Source organism: Uranotaenia lowii, chromosome 3 (genome assembly GCF_029784155.1).
Source record: "Uranotaenia lowii strain MFRU-FL chromosome 3, ASM2978415v1, whole genome shotgun sequence".
Taxonomy (NCBI): Eukaryota; Metazoa; Arthropoda; class Insecta; order Diptera; family Culicidae; genus Uranotaenia; species Uranotaenia lowii.
This window is the reverse complement of record NC_073693.1, coordinates 324,043,316-324,063,925: the sequence shown is the minus strand read 5'-3', so window position 1 is coordinate 324,063,925 and position 20,610 is coordinate 324,043,316. Positions and strand designations below refer to the sequence as shown.

At 30.7% G+C, this 20,610-nt stretch overlaps 1 protein-coding gene across 2 annotated transcripts in view; it reads left to right on the top strand.

Annotated features, from left to right (window-relative positions):
• Nucleotides 1-19,216, top strand: part of LOC129754639 (myb-like protein AA) — a 40,446-nt gene extending 21,230 nt beyond the window's left edge. For both annotated transcript variants that reach the window (XM_055750807.1, XM_055750806.1), the window contains one exon: nucleotides 19,162-19,216. In XM_055750807.1, coding sequence (XP_055606782.1) covers nucleotides 19,162-19,183 — 22 coding nt within the window. In that variant the 3' untranslated portion in view covers nucleotides 19,184-19,216. The remainder of the gene's footprint in view (nucleotides 1-19,161) is intronic.
• The last annotated feature ends 1,394 nt before the right edge of the window (nucleotides 19,217-20,610 follow it).

The following is a 20,610-nucleotide window of genomic DNA, read 5'->3' as shown; positions in this document are numbered from 1 at the left end:
TTGTACTAGAATGTGTGAAATTTTCATACAAAAATATCAACCGAGAGAGAAATGGCAGCTTGTCAAAGTTGGAAGTGGGTGCGCGGCTTCACGCGATTTCATTCTTTTTTGAACGCAACTGTAGTTACCCACGAGTTTTGCCCTAACTGCTGTTTTTATGTTCGGTTATTAATTCAGAAGTCCACTAGTTTTGCCCGGGATTTGAACCTCAAGCAGGCGGTTGCACCCCGTAAAGTTGTCAGGGTTGGGGGTAAGCATAAGGGTGAGTATAGCAACCACATATTTGCATCGTCCCGGGTAACGATTCTGTTTGTTTATTCAGAAAAAGTTTTGCCCCGCGCGAGTGGAGATAAACGAAAACGGCATAAGACTTAAAAGCGCGAAAAAATGTATTTTTTTTCTTGAAACCGACAATTACATAGGGTGGATTTCTATTTTTGCTGTGAAAACTTTTTTAAAACAATGGTAACATAGCTCATAGCAAGAAAAAAATTAAATCAATGGTAGGTTTAAACCTTCAGTTTTTAGGAAAAGCCTTTAAGGATGTTATAAATAGGTACAAGAAGTTTTTTTCAGCTTTACATCGCAATATTTAAAACCCAAATCTCTTTAAGAGTCATGTTAATTCCAAATTTTGGATGTGAGTGTAATTATCTATTTTTTACCATATTCGCCAAAAGTAATGTAATAATTTTTTTTTATTTAAATTGAGATTCTTCGCCTTTTTATGGTGTGGCGTTATCATTCCCTGTTTTTTAAACGGAATCAATTTTATTATATGATTTCTTGTCTTACTTTTTAGCTTGAAGTGTTAAATGAAAAGCAATTACGCAGGGTGGCCAGCCAACCGGGAAAAAACCGGGAATTGCAAATGGAACCGGGAAAATCCGGGAATTTGAAATCAAAACCGGGAAAAGTTTTCTCTTTTTTCCGTTTTATCCATACTCAAATCTTTTAAATTTTCAAGTCAATTTATTTCATCAAGACTAATTTTTCTCTCTGAAGCGGAGAAACCTCTGGATTTAAATTTCAAAGGGAAAATGAAGAGAAACTTCGGAATTTCTTTCAAAAACCAAGATTTTTGAGCTCAGTGCATACTTTCCAGTCCTCTGAACTCTGAAATGTTTCAGTTTCAATTTTTTAAATGTATGAAGTTATATCGTGAGAAGGAATACAATGTAAATAAAATAAAAATATGTATGAATAACAAAACGTCGTTGATAAATTTTTCTAGCATGGACTGTTGCTTGGCTCACAGATATTGTGCAGTGAATAGTAAAAAATTATAATCAAAATGAATAAACATAGTAATGAATGAACTTATTTTTTTTCTATTTGTCTTTCATTTAATATTTTAAAAGTACGGGGAGTAATTTTTTAGTGTCCGACCAACAAGTCAGATAAATTTGGTAAACAAATAAAAATGAAATGTTAATCGAACGTAATAAGTCATATATGAATTCAGTTATCGATTCACTCAAATCTAAGTCACGTGTAGGTCAAAAAAATTTCATGGAAAGAGAAGTTTTACAAAAGCTTTTTTTTTTAAGAATTTACTCATTGTCATAATTAGACAATATCTCAAGAAACTTATCATAAATGGTTTCGAATAAATTTTTTCACAATTAAAAAAATCTTTTGGGGGGAAATGTTATGTGGTTCATTAATGAATGCAAAGAACAAGGAAGAAGTGTTGTTGTGATTTCGTAATAATTTTGCGCTTATATTGGTAACTGCAAACTTTATGTATATATTTATCTTTGAAAGAGTACAGATCATAAGTGAATTAGTAACGGAAATAATTTAAAACAATTTGATTCATGAGCCCCACATTAAGAATTTTTCACAAAATAAAAATTAAATTTACAAAGTATATTTGGATCTAGATTTCCAATTGAGATATAAATTTCACGCGTCATATTGAAAATTTCGACTCAGAATCAAGATTTTATGCCAATTCCAGGCTCTAGTACTCAGAACTCAGGCTTTTTAAGAATCATTCTTAAAAAATAATTTAAAATTTATCCTACAAAAAATCCGATTCAGTATTCAAGCAAATGAAGTTGAAGAATGCTTCAGATTCTTGAGCAAGGCATAAGAAATAAAAATAACAAAAATTCGAATTATGAATCCAAATTGAAAAAGAAGTTTTGATTCATGGATTAGTAATTCAACCCAAAATTTATCGTTTATGTTTACATTTCTTATTTCAGAACTCAGAAGGTAGAGCTCAACATTTAACTTCAATATGAGGGCAGGAAAAATAAACTAACTTTAAATTGGAATTTCAACTGGAAGTTTTGAAAGTATTATATAGCATAATAAAAAAAAAATAAAAAAAAGCTGTCTATCTCACTTTTACATGAAATTTTTTAAATTGTATTCTTTTTTGGCAAAAAAAAAACTTAAAAACATATTTATTTGCGTATTCTAAAACCGCGGAAGTCATAAAATCTCAACCGAGAAAACCGGGAATTTGAAACTGGAAACTTCCTGGTCACCCTTAATTACGTTAAAAGTTTAGCCAAGAACATTCAAGTGTTAGGAATTTGAGCTGCAAATGGACCAAATCAGGCAAAATGATCTATATTTCTCCAATATTCTTTACTTATTTGCCATTGTCAGTCAGTAAGAAAACGTTTTTTAAACGAAATAAGCATCGTCAACATTTACACCATTGAAAAGCTGGAACCTTCCTCTTACATTGAGGCTCAAGATGTAAATATCCACTGGGGGCCTAAAACACTTTTTTTCAGATTTTTAAATCGGTTCAATGGACTATCAATACAAAAATTCACGCTGATCACAGTTCAAAGACTTTTCTAACCCTATTCATAACCAAAATTTCTAATTCTAGAATTTGATCTAATACAAACAAATTTTTTTTTTTTCAAATGTTTAGAAAACTCCAAACTGATCGAAATCAAGAATAAAAAGATTGAATTCTGGTGATTTTTTAAAATAGCTCTAATCGATGCTTATTTTCATAAAACAAAAAAAAATCTTTCTGGCATATTGTGCTTTGGAGTAGAGATTGTTAGATCACACGTTGGGCACTTACGTCTGAAAAACTGCAATGAAGGCATAGATTATATCACTGTTGGACAATATTTAACATTGATTACGTTCAACGTTTCCAAAGTGTAAAGACTATATATTGTCTGATCAGCTTTGTTGAACTTTTACTTGTTTTAACATTTTAAAGATGCACAAGAATTTACGTTAAACCGACCGAAATGCACTTTCAACTTAACCATTAGACTGAGTCGATCTGGGGTCAGTTTTGAATTTCTCAAACCCTGGGGCCTAAAAAGCTTCGTTTTGGTCAAAACTTATCCATGATTTTTTTGTATATTTGGTTGGGTTTTGTGCTAATTTATACATTCTCTGCAGCAAATTTTCCGGTGAACTACTTTGTCGATATTGTAACTTCGTATTTTAATATGCAAATATAATACTGGATGTCGAAAAGAGGCATGTCAATTGGCATTGAAAACCAATCAATTCAACTGCCATCACTGTTGGTCCCTACAAGGTACAGCACGACTACTTTTCAGGCAGGCGACTACTTCTTGGTTAGGCATCAGCAGTGATGTCAGTTGAATTGATTGTTTTTCAATGCAGTAAGACAAAATTCTTTTCAACAGCTAATAACTTATTTGCCTAATAAAATACGAAGTTACGATATCGACAAAGTTGTTCAGCGGAAAATTTTCTCTACACAATTCATAAAATGGCACAAAAACCATCAGCAGGCTTGGTTGCGTGGAAGAAACATACATGATGATGTTGATTTTTCTGTACAAAATTTCATTTTTTTTCTCATACAAACATAAAAATTTAAATTTTCTCATGTAAACGTTACTTAAAAACTCTGCAAAAAATCATGGATGAATATCGATCCAAAACAAAGCCTTTAAGGCCCCAGGGTTTGAGAAATTCAAAAATGATCTCTAATCCGCATAAAATTGAGATTAACTACATAAACTCACTTTCGACTCGATGAACAGTGGTTCAGCATATCATTTCGTTAAACCAGGGCAGCCTTTTATATATTTTTTAGTGATAAATCTGAAAAATCACCTTATTGCACCCGTTGTCCCGTGGTTAGATAACTTTCCATCTCCCTGCCCATGGAGTCAAATGGTTTTGTTTACCTTTGGGAGGATTGGTCTAGGGATGTGGTCTTTTGTTGATGTTTCTTGTTGCTATTATTACTATTATTTTAATGGCGGTCTATCTCCAGAGCCATTTCCAGACCGGGAAAGTAGTCAACCTGTTCCTGACCAAAATTCCTCGGAAACACATAGGCTCTCCAGCATCCAGGAGGTGGGAAAAAGCCAAAGGGACAGCAAACCATGGGCCAGATTTTGGGACCGAGGCTCGACGGTTTGTTTATTTGTGGCTCACCTTGCGGTTTGTTAATTAAAATGAATTTTAGACGATACCTGTGCCTTTTTGCCTTGACGTGGTGTGGTGGCCCCAAAATGGGACACCCAGTCAGGCTGGATTGGGCCATGGGAACTTTACTCTAACATGGGACCACCATGGACCAAACAAGGACTGGCAAAGTTCCGCCGAGATAGGGAGACGGTCATACAGCTCAATTAATTGGCTAATTTGTCAACCTTCCAGCCATTCAGAGGGGTCGACTTATTTTGGGTTCGGCCGGGTTGTTCCCGAGTTCCAGAGCGAAGAACCTGCATTAATAAATTTGTTTGAATTATTAGTATAGTGTATTTTACGGTAATCAGGAACAATGGCTGTTGGGTTTTAATATTTATTGGGCTTGTTAATTCGGGTTTTATCCACTTTACTGTTTGTTGTTTATTCGGGAAAAGGTGATTATGTTTCGGGACAGCTGTTTTGGGTGCAAGATCACCGAAGGACAGCTCATTAGGGCGTTAGCTAGAATAATTTAAAAAAATGGGTTTATTAAATCAATATTGAAATTAGTAATAGAAATACCTAAGCTCAAAATGTGTTTATTGTTTTCAAAACATACAATCAAAAATAACAGAAATGTTTTTATGTTATAATTAATAAAAAAAAAATGTCTTCTCATATGAAACAGCTTGGTTAATGAAAGTCAATTCAGATAATATGGCATCGAATAAAAATCGTTACAAAAAGTCTATTTTCAATTATCCAACAACTAAATACTTCTTCAAATTCCTTCTTTTTTTAAAAAATCTACAAGACTAAAGTTCAGAGTGTTCTGGTTATGAAATAAACGTTGAAAAGTTTAACTGCTCTGAAATGAAAACCGGGAAAAGGCACTTGTTTGATGTAGGTACATGTGCTGTGCTGATCCTTTTCCGTTCATGTTTGTCTTTCAAGTTAGCTTTGTTTTGTCTAAACTTGTCGTCATCCGAAGAAGTTGATCCACTGGAATTTTCTTTTTTCAGACAATCTCAACGTAATATAAAAGTCCATCCTAATTTTAAACAATTTTCATACGTTAACTGTTGTATTTGATACCTTCCGTAAATCGAAGGAATGATAATCACCATATCTCCTTCTTTACATCACTTTTCAGAAATGACAAAAATGACAAAAATGACAAAAATGACAAAAATGACAAAAATGACAAAAATGACAAAAATGACAAAAATGACAAAAATGACAAAAATGACAAAAATGACAAAAATGACAAAAATGACAAAAATGACAAAAATGACAAAAATGACAAAAATGACAAAAATGACAAAAATGACAAAAATGACAAAAATGACAAAAATGACAAAAATGACAAAAATGACAAAAATGACAAAAATGACAAAAATGACAAAAATGACAAAAATGACAAAAATGACAAAATTGACAAAAATGACAAAAATGACAAAAATGACAAAAATGACAAAAATGACAAAAATGACAAAAATGACAAAAATGACAAAAATGACAAAAATGACAAAAATGACAAAAATGACAAAAATGACAAAAATGACAAAAATGACAAAAATGACAAAAATGACAAAAATGACAAAAATGACAAAAATGACAAAAATGACAAAAATGACAAAAATGACAAAAATGACAAAAATGACAAAAATGACAAAAATGACAAAAATGACAAAAATGACAAAAATGACAAAAATGACAAAAATGACAAAAATGACAAAAATGACAAAAATGACAAAAATGACAAAAATGACAAAAATGACAAAAATGACAAAAATGACAAAAATGAAAAAAATGACAAAAATGACAAAATTGACAAAATTGACAAAAATGACAAAAATGACAAAAATGACAAAAATGACAAAAATGACAAAAATGACAAAAATGACAAAAATGACAAAAATGACAAAAATGACAAAAATGACAAAAATGACAAAAATGACAAAAATGACAAAAATGACAAAAATGACAAAAATGACAAAAATGACAAAAATGACAAAAATGACAAAAATGACAAAAATGACAAAAATGACAAAAATGACAAAAATGACAAAAATGACAAAAATGACAAAAATGACAAAAATGACAAAAATGACAAAAATGACAAAAATGACAAAAATGACAAAAATGACAAAAATGACAAAAATGACAAAAATGACAAAAATGACAAAAATGACAAAAATGACAAAAATGACAAAAATGACAAAAATGACAAAAATGACAAAAATGACAAAAATGACAAAAATGACAAAAATGACAAAAATGACAAAAATGACAAAAATGACAAAAATGACAAAAATGACAAAAATGACAAAAATGACAAAAATGACAAAAATGACAAAAATGACAAAAATGACAAAAATGACAAAAATGACAAAAATGACAAAAATGACAAAAATGACAAAAATGACAAAAATGACAAAAATGACAAAAATGACAAAAATGACAAAAATGACAAAAATGACAAAAATGACAAAAATGACAAAAATGACAAAAATGACAAAAATGACAAAAATGACAAAAATGACAAAAATGACAAAAATGACAAAAATGACAAAAATGACAAAAATGACAAAAATGACAAAAATGACAAAAATGGCAAAAATGACAAAAATGACAAAAATGACAAAAATGACAAAAATGACAAAAATGACAAAAATGACAAAAATGACAAAAATGACAAAAATGACAAAAATGACAAAAATGACAAAAATGACAAAAATGACAAAAATGACAAAAATGACAAAAATGACAAAAATGACAAAAATGAAAAAAATGAAAAAAATGATAAAAATGAAAAAAATTACAAAAATGAAAAAAATGATAAAAATGAAAAAAATTACAAAAATGACAAAAATGACAAAATTGACAAAAATGACAAAAATGACAAAAATGACAAAAATGACAAAAATGACAAAAATGACAAAAATGACAAAAATGACAAAAATGACAAAAATGACAAAAATGACAAAAATGACAAAAATGACAAAAATGACAAAAATGACAAAAATGACAGAAATGACAAAAATGACAAAAATGACAAAAATGACAAAAATGACAAAAATGACAAAAATGACAAAAATGACAAAAATGACAAAAATGACAAAAATGACAAAAATGACAAAAATGACAAAAATGACAAAAATGACAAAAATGACAAAAATGACAAAAATGACAAAAATGACAAAAATGACAAAAATGACAAAAATGACAAAAATGACAAAAATGACAAAAATGACAAAAATGACAAAAATGACAAAAATGACAAAAATGACAAAAATGACAAAAATGACAAAAATGACAAAAATGACAAAAATGACAAAAATGACAAAAATGACAAAAATGACAAAAATGACAAAAATGACAAAAATGACAAAAATGACAAAAATGACAAAAATGACAAAAATGACAAAAATGACAAAAATGACAAAAATGACAAAAATGACAAAAATGACAAAAATGACAAAAATGACAAAAATGACAAAAATGACAAAAATGACAAAAATGACAAAAATGACAAAAATGACAAAAATGACAAAAATGACAAAAATGACAAAAATTACAAAAATGACAAAAATGACAAAAATGACAAAAATGACAAAAATGACAAAAATGACAAAAATGACAAAAATGACAAAAATGACAAAAATGACAAAAATGACAAAAATGACAAAAATGACAAAAATGACAAAAATGACAAAAATGAAAAAAATGACAAAAATGACAAAAATGACAAAAATGACAAAATTGACAAAATTGACAAAAATGACAAAAATGACAAAAATGACAAAAATGACAAAAATGACAAAAATGACAAAAATGACAAAAATGACAAAAATGACAAAAATGACAAAAATGACAAAAATGACAAAAATGAAAAAAATGACAAAAATGACAAAAATGACAAAAATGACAAAAATGACAAAAATGACAAAAATGACAAAAATGACAAAAATGACAAAAATGACAAAAATGACAAAAATGACAAAAATGACAAAAATGACAAAAATGACAAAAATGACAAAAATGACAAAAATGACAAAAATGACAAAAATGACAAAAATGACAAAAATGACAAAAATGACAAAAATGACAAAAATGACAAAAATGACAAAAATGAAAAAAATGAAAAAAATGACAAAAATGACAAAAATGACAAAAATGACAAAAGTGACAAAAATGACAAAAATGGCAAAAATGACAAAAATGACAAAAATGACAAAAATGACAAAAATGACAAAAATGACTAACATGACAAAAATGACAAACATGACAAAAATGACAAAAATGACAAAAATGACAAAAATGACAAAAATGACAAAAATGACAAAAATGACAAAAATGACAAAAATGACAAAAATGACAAAAATGACAAAAATGACAAAAATGACAAAAATGACAAAAATGACAAAAATGACAAAAATGATAAAAATGATAAAAATGACAAAAATGACAAAATTGACAAAAATGACAAAATTGACAAAAAAGACAAAAAAGACAAAAATGACTAAAATGACAAAAATGACAAAAATGACAAAAATGACAAAAATGACAAAAATGACAAAAATGAAAAAAAAATGCAAAAATGACAAAAATGACAAAAATGACAAAAATGACAAAAATGACAAAATGACAAAATTGACAAAAATGACAAAAATAACAAAAATGACAAAAATGACAAAAATGACAAAAATGACAAAAATGACAAAAATGACAAAAATGACAAAAATGCCAAGAATGACAAAATGACAAAAATGACAAAATGACAAAAATGACAAAAAAGACAAAAATGACAAAAATGACAAAAATGACAAAAATGACAAAAATGACAAAAATGACAAAAATGACAAAAATGACAAAAATGACAAAAATGACAAAAATGACAAAAATGACAAAAATGACAAAAATGACAAAAATGACAAAAATGACAAAAAATGACAAAAATGACAAAAATGACAAAAATGACAAAAATGACAAAAATGACAAAAATGACAAAAATGACAAAAATGACAAAAATGACAAAAATGACAAAAATGACAAAAATGACAAAATCGACAAAAATGACAAAAATGACAAAAAAGACAAAAATGACAAAAATGACAAAAGTGACAAAAATGACAAAAATGACAAAAAAGACAAAAATGACAAAAATGACAAAAATGACAAAAATGACAAGAATGACAAAAATGACAAAAATGATAAAAATGATAAAAATGATAAAAATGACAAAATTGACAAAAATGACAAAAATGACAAAAATGACAAAAATGACAAAAATGACAAAAATGACAAAAATGACAAAAATGACAAAAATGACAAAAATGACAAAAATGACAAAAATGACAAAAATGACAAAAATGACAAAAATGACAAAAATGACAAAAATGACAAAGATGACAAAAATGACAAAAATGACAAAAATGACAAAAATGACAAAAATGACAAAAATGACAAAAATGACAAAAATGACAAAAATGACAAAAATGACAAAAATGACAAAAATGACAAAAATGACAAAAATGACAAAAATGACAAAAATGACAAAAATGACAAAAATGACAAAAATGACAAAAATGACAAAAATGACAAAAATGACAAAAATGACAAAAATGACAAAAATGACAAAAATGACAAAAATGACAAAAATGACAAAAATGACAAAAATGACAAAAATGACAAAAATGACAAAAATGACAAAAATGACAAAAATGACAAAAATGACAAAAATGACAAAAATGACAAAAATGACAAAAATGACAAAAATGACAAAAATGACAAAAATGACAAAAATGACAAAAATGACAAAAATGACAAAAATGACAAAAATGACAAAAATGACAAAAATGACAAAAATGACAAAAATGACAAAAATGACAAAAATGACAAAAATGACAAAAATGACAAAAATGACAAAAATGACAAAAATGACAAAAATGACAAAAATGACAAAAATGACAAAAATGACAAAAATGACAAAAATGACAAAAATGACAAAAATGACAAAAATGACAAAAATGACAAAAATGACAAAAATGACAAAAATGACAAAAATGACAAAAATGAAAAAAATGAAAAAAATGACAAAAATGAAAAAAATTACAAAAATGACAAAAATGACAAAAATGACAAAAATGACAAAAATGACAAAAATGACAAAAATGACAAAAATGACAAAAATGACAAAAATGACAAAAATGACAAAAATGACAAAAATGACAAAAATGACAAAAATGACAAAAATGACAAAAATGACAAAAATGACAAAAATGACAAAAATGACAAAAATGACAAAAATGACAAAAATGACAAAAATGACAAAAATGACAAAAATGACAAAAATGACAAAAATGACAAAAATGACAAAAATGACAAAAATGACAAAAATGACAAAAATGACAAAAATGACAAAAATGACAAAAATGACAAAAATGACAAAAATGACAAAAATGACAAAAATGACAAAAATGACAAAAATGACAAAAATGACAAAAATGACAAAAATGACAAAAATGACAAAAATGACAAAAATGACAAAAATGACAAAAATGACAAAAATGACAAAAATGACAAAAATGACAAAAATGACAAAAATGACAAAAATGACAAAAATGACAAAAATGACAAAAATGACAAAAATGACAAAAATGACAAAAATGACAAAAATGACAAAAATGACAAAAATGACAAAAATGACAAAAATGACAAAAATGACAAAAATGACAAAAATGACAAAAATGACAAAAATGAAAAAAATGACAAAAATGACAAAAATGACAAAAATGACAAAAATGACAAAAATGACAAAAATGACAAAAATGACAAAAATGACAAAAAATGACAAAAATGACAAAAATGACAAAAATGACAAAAATGACAAAAATGACAAAAATGACAAAAATGACAAAAATGACAAAAATGACAAAAATGACAAAAATGACAAAAATGACAAAAATGACAAAAATGACAAAAATGACAAAAATGACAAAAATGACAAAAATGACAAAAATGACAAAAAAGACAAAAATGACAAAAATGACAAAAATGACAAAAGTGACAAAAATGACAAAAATGACAAAAATGACAAAAATGACAAAAATGACAAAAATGACAAAAATGACAAAAATGACAAAAATGACAAAAATGACAAAAATGACAAAAATGACAAAAATGACAAAAATGACAAAAATGACAAAAATGACAAAAATGACAAAAATGACAAAAATGACAAAAATGACAAAAATGACAAAAATGACAAAAAAGACAAAAATGACAAAAATGACAAAAGTGACAAAAATGACAAAAATGACAAAAATGACAAAAATGACAAAAGTGACAAAAATGACAAAAATGACAAAAATGACAAAAATGACAAAATGACAAAATTGACAAAAATGACAAAAATAACAAAAATGACAAAAATGACAAAAATGACAAAAATGACAAAAATGACAAAAATGACAAAAATGACAAAAATGACAAAAATGACAAAAATGACAAAAATGACAAAAATGACAAAAATGACAAAAATGACAAAAATGACAAAAATGACAAAATGACAAAAATGACAAAATGACAAAAATGACAAAAAAGACAAAAATGACAAAAATGACAAAAATGACAAAAATGACAAAAATGACAAAAATGACAAAAATGACAAAAATGACAAAAATGACAAAAATGACAAAAATGACAAAAATGACAAAAATGACAAAAATGACAAAAAATGACAAAAATGACAAAAATGACAAAAATGACAAAAATGACAAAAATGACAAAAATGACAAAAATGACAAAAATGACAAAAATGACAAAAATGACAAAAATGACAAAAATGACAAAAATGACAAAAATGACAAAAATGACAAAAATGACAAAAATGACAAAAATGACAAAAATGACAAAAATGACAAAAATGACAAAAATGACAAAAATGACAAAATCGACAAAAATGACAAAAATGACAAAAAAGACAAAAATGACAAAAGTGACAAAAATGACAAAAATGACAAAAATGACAAAAAAGACAAAAAAGTCAAAAATGACAAAAATGACAAAAATGACAAAAATGACAAGAATGACAAAAATGACAAAAATGACAAAAATGATAAAAATGATAAAAATGACAAAATTGACCAAAATGACAAAAATGACAAAAATGACAAAAATGACAAAAATGACAAAAATGACAAAAATGACAAAAATCACAAAAATGACAAAAATGACAAAAATGACAAAAATGACAAAAATGACAAAAATGACAAAAATGACAAAAATGACAAAAATGACAAAAATGACAAAAATGACAAAAATGACAAAAATGACAAAAATGACAAAAATGACAAAAATGACAAAAATGACAAAAATGACAAAAATGACAAAAATGACAAAAATGACAAAAATGACAAAAATGACAAAAATGACAAAAATGACAAAAATGACAAAAATGACAAAAATGACAAAAATGACAAAAATGACAAAAATGACAAAAATGACAAAAATGACAAAAATGACAAAAATGACAAAAATGACAAAAATGACAAAAATGACAAAAATGACAAAAATGACAAAAATGACAAAAATGACAAAAATGACAAAAATGACAAAAATGACAAAAATGACAAAAATGACAAAAATGACAAAAATGACAAAAATGACAAAAATGACAAAAATGACAAAAATGACAAAAATGACAAAAATGACAAAAATGACAAAAATGACAAAAATGACAAAAATGACAAAAATGACAAAAATGACAAAAATGACAAAAATGACAAAAATGACAAACCTACGTAAGGGTCCAGCGCCGATTGACCGGCGCATAGGGCTGAGATAAAAGATCTCCACTGCTGGCGATCCGGAGCCAGCGTCTTCACTTGCTGCCAGCCGAGGTTCTCGTCAACTGTGCGGATTTCAGCGGCTAGACTTCGCCGCCACGAGCTTTTGGGCCTGCCTCTTCTTCGATGCCCATCTGGATTCCAGTCAAGCGCCTCTCTGCAAATCTCGTTTTCATCTCTTCGCAGCGTGTGCCCAATCCATCTCCACTTACGTTCCCGAATCTCGATTTCTAGCGCCTTTTGATGACACCGGCGATGAAGTTCAACGTTTGAGATCCAGCTGCCAGGCCACCAAGCGCGGATGATGTTCCGCAGGCAGCGATTCACAAAAACTTGCAGTTTTCGCGTCGTCACCGCATATGTGCACCAAGTTTCACACCCGTACAGCAATACGGATTTGACGTTTGAGTTGAAGATTCGGATCTTAGTTCGTAGAGAGATCTGGCGTGACCGCCAGATGTTTCGGAGACTCGCAAACGCAAATCGGGCTTTTCTGATCCGGGTTTCGATGTCCTTCTTGGTCCCACCATCAGGCGTAATCTGGCTACCAAGATACTGGAAGCACTCCACTGTCTCAACCTGTTGTCCAGCTACCACGAAATTGGAACGATTTTCTGTATTGATTTCCATCGACTTGGTCTTTCCGACATTGATTTTGAGACCTGCTGCCTTGGAGCTTTCGGTGAGGTCGTCGAGTTTGCTCTGCATGTCTTGTTGTGTTTGGGCGAGCAAAACAATATCGTCTGCCAGGTCAAGGTCGTTTAGTTGCTCCATGGTTGAAGGATTCCACGGCAATCCTCGGTTTGGTCTACAGTCAATCGATCCAGTCAAGATCTTATCCATTACGATGAGAAAAAGCAGCGGTGACAAAATACATCCTTGTCTCACTCCAGCAGTTACCGGGATTGGTTCGGACAAGACACCGTCGTGCAAGACCTTGCACGAAAATGCCTCGTACTGTGCTTCGATGAGATGGACTAGTTTCTCTGGGACCCCTCGTCGTCTAAGAGCAGCCCAGATGTTTTCGTGGTTCAGTCGGTCAAATGCTTTTTCGAAATCAACGAACACCAGCAGAAGAGAGTCCTGGAATTCGTTGATTTGTTCCAGTATTATTCGTAGCGTTGTGATGTGGTCCACACATGATCGTCCGGATCGGAATCCAGCTTGTTGCCGTCGGAGTGTAGCGTCGATTTTCTCCTGGATCCTGTTCAGGATCACTTTGCAGAGTACTTTGAGGGTTGTACAGATCAAAGTTATGCCACGCCAGTTACCGCACTCTGTTAGGTCTCCTTTCTTTGGGACCTTTACGAGGATACCCTGCATCCAGTCGGCCGGGAATGTTGCAGTATCCCAAATGTCAGCGAATAGACGGTGCAACATTTGTGCTGACAAGGCAGGGTCGGCTTTGAGCATTTCAGCAGGAATGCAATCGATTCCAGGCGCTTTGTTGGATTTCATGTCCTTGATTGCCGCTTCTATTTCAGCCAGCGAGGGCGCTTCCGAGTTGACGCCATTAATGCGACTTACTGTGGGCGCCTCGAGCTGCGGGTTCTGTTGGCCATTGCTATTTGTAACTCGAAAAAGTTGATCAAAATGCTCAGTCCAACGCTTGAGCTGATCTGTTCGATCTGTCAGCAGCTGACCTGCTCGGTTTTTCAGCGGCATTCTTGCATTAGTCCTTGCACCACTAAGGCGGCGAGAAATATCATATAATAATCGGATATCTCCAATGGCGGCGGCTCTTTCTCCCTCTTCGGCTAGGGAGTTTGTCCAGGCTCTCTTGTCTCGTCTACAAGCTCGTTTAACTGCCTTTTCCAGCTCCGCATATCGTAAGCGGGCGGCTGCTTTGGCTGACCCGGTACATGCCTGCTCAATTCCGACTTTCGCCTTTCTCCGATCATCGATCATCCTCCAGGTTTCATCCGACATCCATTCACTTCGTCTTCCACAAACTTTACCGAGAGTACCATGGCTCGTCGTGATAAAGGCATTCTTGATTCCACACCACTGTTCTTCGACTGTTCCGTCTGTCGGCAATTCCGAGGCTCGGGATTCTAGCTGTTCAACGTATGCCCTTTTCACCTCTGGATTCTCCAACCGGCGGACGTCGTATCGACACCCGACTTTCTCCTCGCGCCGTTGGACACGCGCAACTCTCAGTCGTATCTCGCCAAGGACGAGGTGATGGTCAGATGCAATGTCTGCGCTTCGTTTGTTGCGGACATCAAGAAGGCTCCTTCTCCATTTTCGGCTGATGCAGATGTGGTCAATTTGATTTTCTGTTCGGCCATCTCGGGATACCCAAGTGACCTTATGTGCTGGTCGATGGGGGAAGAGCGATCCACCGATCACCATGTTGTTGTTGCCACAAAATTCTACAAACAGCTCTCCGTTTTCGCTCATCTGTCCTAGGCCATGGCGCCCCATGATGCGCTCAAAGTCCTGATTATCGGAGCCAATCTTTGCGTTGAAGTCGCCTAAGTGGATTTGAATGTCACCCTTCGGAATTCTCTCAACCACGCTGTTCAATTGACTGTAAAACTGCTCTTTCTCCTGCAAATCGGCAACGTCAGTTGGCGCATAACACTGGACCATTGTAAGGTTTCTAACCCGTGTTCTGAATCTGGCTACGATTATTCTTTCGTTTATCGGTTCCCATCTTATGAGGGCCGCATGGGCCTGCGGGCTTAACAGGAAACCAACTCCTCGTTCCCGAGTAGCATGTTCTCCTCGTATGCCAGAGTAAAGCAGTACTTGCCCGGACTGTGTCTTGTGTTCTCCAGTGTTAGGCCAACGGACTTCGCTCAGTCCCAATATCTCTAGCTTGAGGCGGCTAGCTTCTCTAGCAAGTTGAGCCAGCTTTCCTGGCTGGGCAAGGGTCAAAACATTCCAAGTTCCAATTCTAGTCCGTGTTTTCATGCTAAAAGTCGTTGCCAAAGTTCCAATTCGGTTATTTCTTCTCTCAGTTTCTGTAACAATAAATGATTTCAGGAGCAGTAGGTTGTTAGCCTAAAGTCCCTATCCCGCGATGGGGCTGCCATCTTGGACTTAGCTGGCGGGAGCCGCATTTCATAAATTCAGCCGCTTGCTGCAAGCAAAAATGACAAAAATGACAAAAATTACAAAAATTACAAAAATGACAAAAATGACAAAAATGACAAAAATGACAAAAATGACAAAAATGACAAAAATGACAAAAATGACAAAAATGACAAAAATGACAAAAATGACAAAAATGACAAAAATGACAAAAATGACAAAAATGACAAAAATGACAAAAATGACAAAAATGACAAAAATGACAAAAATGACAAAAATGACAAAAATGACAAAAATGACAAAAATGACAAAAATGACAAAAATGACAAAAATGACAAAAATGACAAAAATGACAAAAATGACAAAAATGACAAAAATGACAAAAATGACAAAAATGACAAAAATGACAAAAATGACAAAAATGACAAAAATGACAAAAATGACAAAAATGACAAAAATGACAAAAATGACAAAAATGACAAAAATGACAAAAATGACAAAAATGACAAAAATGACAAAAATGACAAAAATGACAAAAATGACAAAAATGACAAAAATGACAAAAATGACAAAAATGACAAAAATGACAAAAATGACAAAAATGACAAAAATGACAAAAATGACAAAAATGACAAAAATGACAAAAATGACAAAAATGACAAAAATGACAAAAATGACAAAAATGACAAAAATGACAAAAATGACAAAAATGACAAAAATGACAAAAATGACAAAAATGACAAAAATGACAAAAATGACAAAAATGACAAAAATGACAAAAATGACAAAAATGACAAAAATGACAAAAATGACAAAAATGACAAAAATGACAAAAATGACAAAAATGACAAAAATGACAAAAATGACAAAAATGACAAAAATGACAAAAATGACAAAAATGACAAAAATGACAAAAATGACAAAAATGACAAAAATGACAAAAATGACAAAAATGACAAAAATGACAAAAATGACAAAAATGACAAAAATGACAAAAATGACAAAAATGACAAAAATGACAAAAATGACAAAAATGACAAAAATGACAAAAATGACAAAAATGACAAAAATGACAAAAATGACAAAAATGACAAAAATGACAAAAATGACAAAAATGACAAAAATGACAAAAATGACAAAAATGACAAAAATGACAAAAATGACAAAAATGACAAAAATGACAAAAATGACAAAAATGACAAAAATGACAAAAATGACAAAAATGACAAAAATGACAAAAATGACAAAAATGACAAAAATGACAAAAATGACAAAAATGACAAAAATGACAAAAATGACAAAAATGACAAAAATGACAAAAATGACAAAAATGACAAAAATGACAAAAATGACAAAAATGACAAAAATGACAAAAATGACAAAAATGACAAAAATGACAAAAATGACAAAAATGACAAAAATGACAAAAATGACAAAAATGACAAAAATGACAAAAATGACAAAAATGACAAAAATGACAAAAATGACAAAAATGACAAAAATGACAAAAATGACAAAAATGACAAAAATGACAAAAATGACAAAAATGACAAAAATGACAAAAATGACAAAAATGACAAAAATGACAAAAATGACAAAAATGACAAAAATGACAAAAATGACAAAAATGACAAAAATGACAAAAATGACAAAAATGACAAAAATGACAAAAATGACAAAAATGACAAAAATGACAAAAATGACAAAAATGACAAAAATGACAAAAATGACAAAAATGACAAAAATGACAAAAATGACAAAAATGACAAAAATGACAAAAATGACAAAAATGACAAAAATGACAAAAATGACAAAAATGACAAAAATGACAAAAATGACAAAAATGACAAAAATGACAAAAATGACAAAAATGACAAAAATGACAAAAATGACAAAAATGACAAAAATACAAAAATACAAAAATTACAAAAATGACAAAAATGACAAAAATGACAAAAATGACAAAAATGACAAAAATGACAAAAATGACAAAAATGACAAAAATGACAAAAATGACAAAAATGACAAAAATGACAAAAATGACAAAAATGACAAAAATGACAAAAATGACAAAAATGACAAAAATGACAAAAATGACAAAAATGACAAAAATGACAAAAATGACAAAAATGACAAAAATGACAAAAATGACAAAAATGACAAAAATGACAAAAATGACAAAAATGACAAAAATGACAAAAATGACAAAAATGACAAAAATGACAAAAATGACAAAAATGACAAAAATGACAAAAATGACAAAAATGACAAAAATGACAAAAATGACAAAAATGACAAAAATGACAAAAATGACAAAAATGACAAAAATGACAAAAATGGCAAAAATGACAAAAATGACAAAAATGACAAAAATGACAAAAATGACAAAAATGACAAAAATGACAAAAATGACAAAAATGACAAAAATGACAAAAATGACAAAAATGACAAAAATGACAAAAATGACAAAAATGACAAAAATGACAAAAATGACAAAAATGACAAAAATGACAAAAATGACAAAAATGACAAAAACGACAAAAATGACAAAAACGACAAAAATGACAAAAATGACAAAAATGACAAAAATGACAAAAATGACAAAAATGACAAAAATGACAAAAACGACAAAAATGACAAAAATGACAAAAATGACAAAAATGACAAAAATGACAAAAATGACAAAAATGACAAAAATGACAAAAATGACAAAAATGACAAAAATGATGTTTCCTTTCTAACGGTCGCCAAAAAAAAACAACTACAGGTTTTGGTAATTTGATTTTGCGTTTTGATCCTTTTCTTGAAAAAAAAAGCTACAACTTATAATTAATCTTAATTCTGGGTAACATGTATAATATTTTTGTTTTTTCTTCTTCTTCAGGTATGTTACAAAAATTCTCTGATGATTTTGAGAGAGGATTTCAAGTAAGTAAGTACAATTAAAAAGTAACTGAGAAATTTGGAGTTTATTAATAAAAAAGTCATGCTGCTGTCTTTTCCAGTTGTCTGTAATAGAAATGAAACAAATCGAAACAAAAACAAACCAGAAAAATAGAAGGTTGACTATCTGCAGATCAAAATGACCCACTTCCTGCTAGAAAATTGTTGTTGCCCGAAACGATTGATGTTCCACATTTTCCGTTCGTGTCACTGCATGATGTGACGACATTCATTTCCCTTTTTTTCCTTGTTCTTTTTGGCCGCGCTCTGAAAAGCAATGGAACTCTGCCAATCCTCAAATTTACGCTTCATAATTTTTCACCCTTTTTGACAGGGACCGATTTTTTCACTCCACCCTCCAAAACCGTTATTCTGAAATCGTTTCATTCAACACTCAACGCGCTGGGTAGTTCTTTCGACGGCCAGGTAACGGCTTTTAGGGTAAACCATTTCCGGTGTATGTTTTCCTTTCTTTTTGTTTTGGTTTTCTGATGGGGATGCAGTCAATTTTTGCCCGCAATGCTGCTCACATGTTCGAGAAAGGACCATCGAAACGGACAATCGAAACGTGGGACAGGATTAGGATGACCTTTGCTAGGCCAAGCGGAACCGTTTCAGAAAACCAAAAAAAAAAAATCGAAATCGAAACAGAGAATGTTTCATCGAGCACAAAATTCATAACGATGACTGACGGAAGGTAAAAGTGAAATGTTGAACTATTCACCTAGTAGTGTTGCAAATCTCTAGTACCTTTCCAAAAAAAAAAATACTAACTAAAATAACAATGTTTCAACTCTGAAGGTTTCATTGGAAATTGAACCGAATATTTTTGATCTGTATATTTTTGGATCGTATTCAATTTTTCACTGTCAACATCAGTGATAAATAGAATATGTTGGCAGCTAGCCGCAGTATTTCGTGCCAAAGCTGATAGATTGGGTAGCAATGCTGCACAATTCATATTTTTTCTGTCTCCGGGTTTCCCAACGATTCCCAACCTCAATTTCTCGCCATCCATACTGTGGGGGAATAGCATATTATTGAATTTCCGGTTGTTTTATCTTCCGCTTTACCTTGGCACCAACCAAACGGGAAAAAATCCCAATCGCCCTCCAGAGCAGCTCAAAGGTTGGCAGTTTGTTTTTGCTAATGGTTTTCCTGGCGCCAGAATGTGACATTCTTCAACTTTTCCTCCCTGTGCCACCCACCCACCATTATTTTTACCTTTTTCCAAATGAAATGGCATTTCGACACGTGTGGTGAAATATGGAATATGAACTCTCGATTCTTGGCAGCCGGCAGCAGCCAGGTCCAGGATCAGTTGAAAAATGGCGGTTAGCTACTTCCTGGAGCCACTCGCGCCAGACATAAACCGGGGTCATCCATTTCC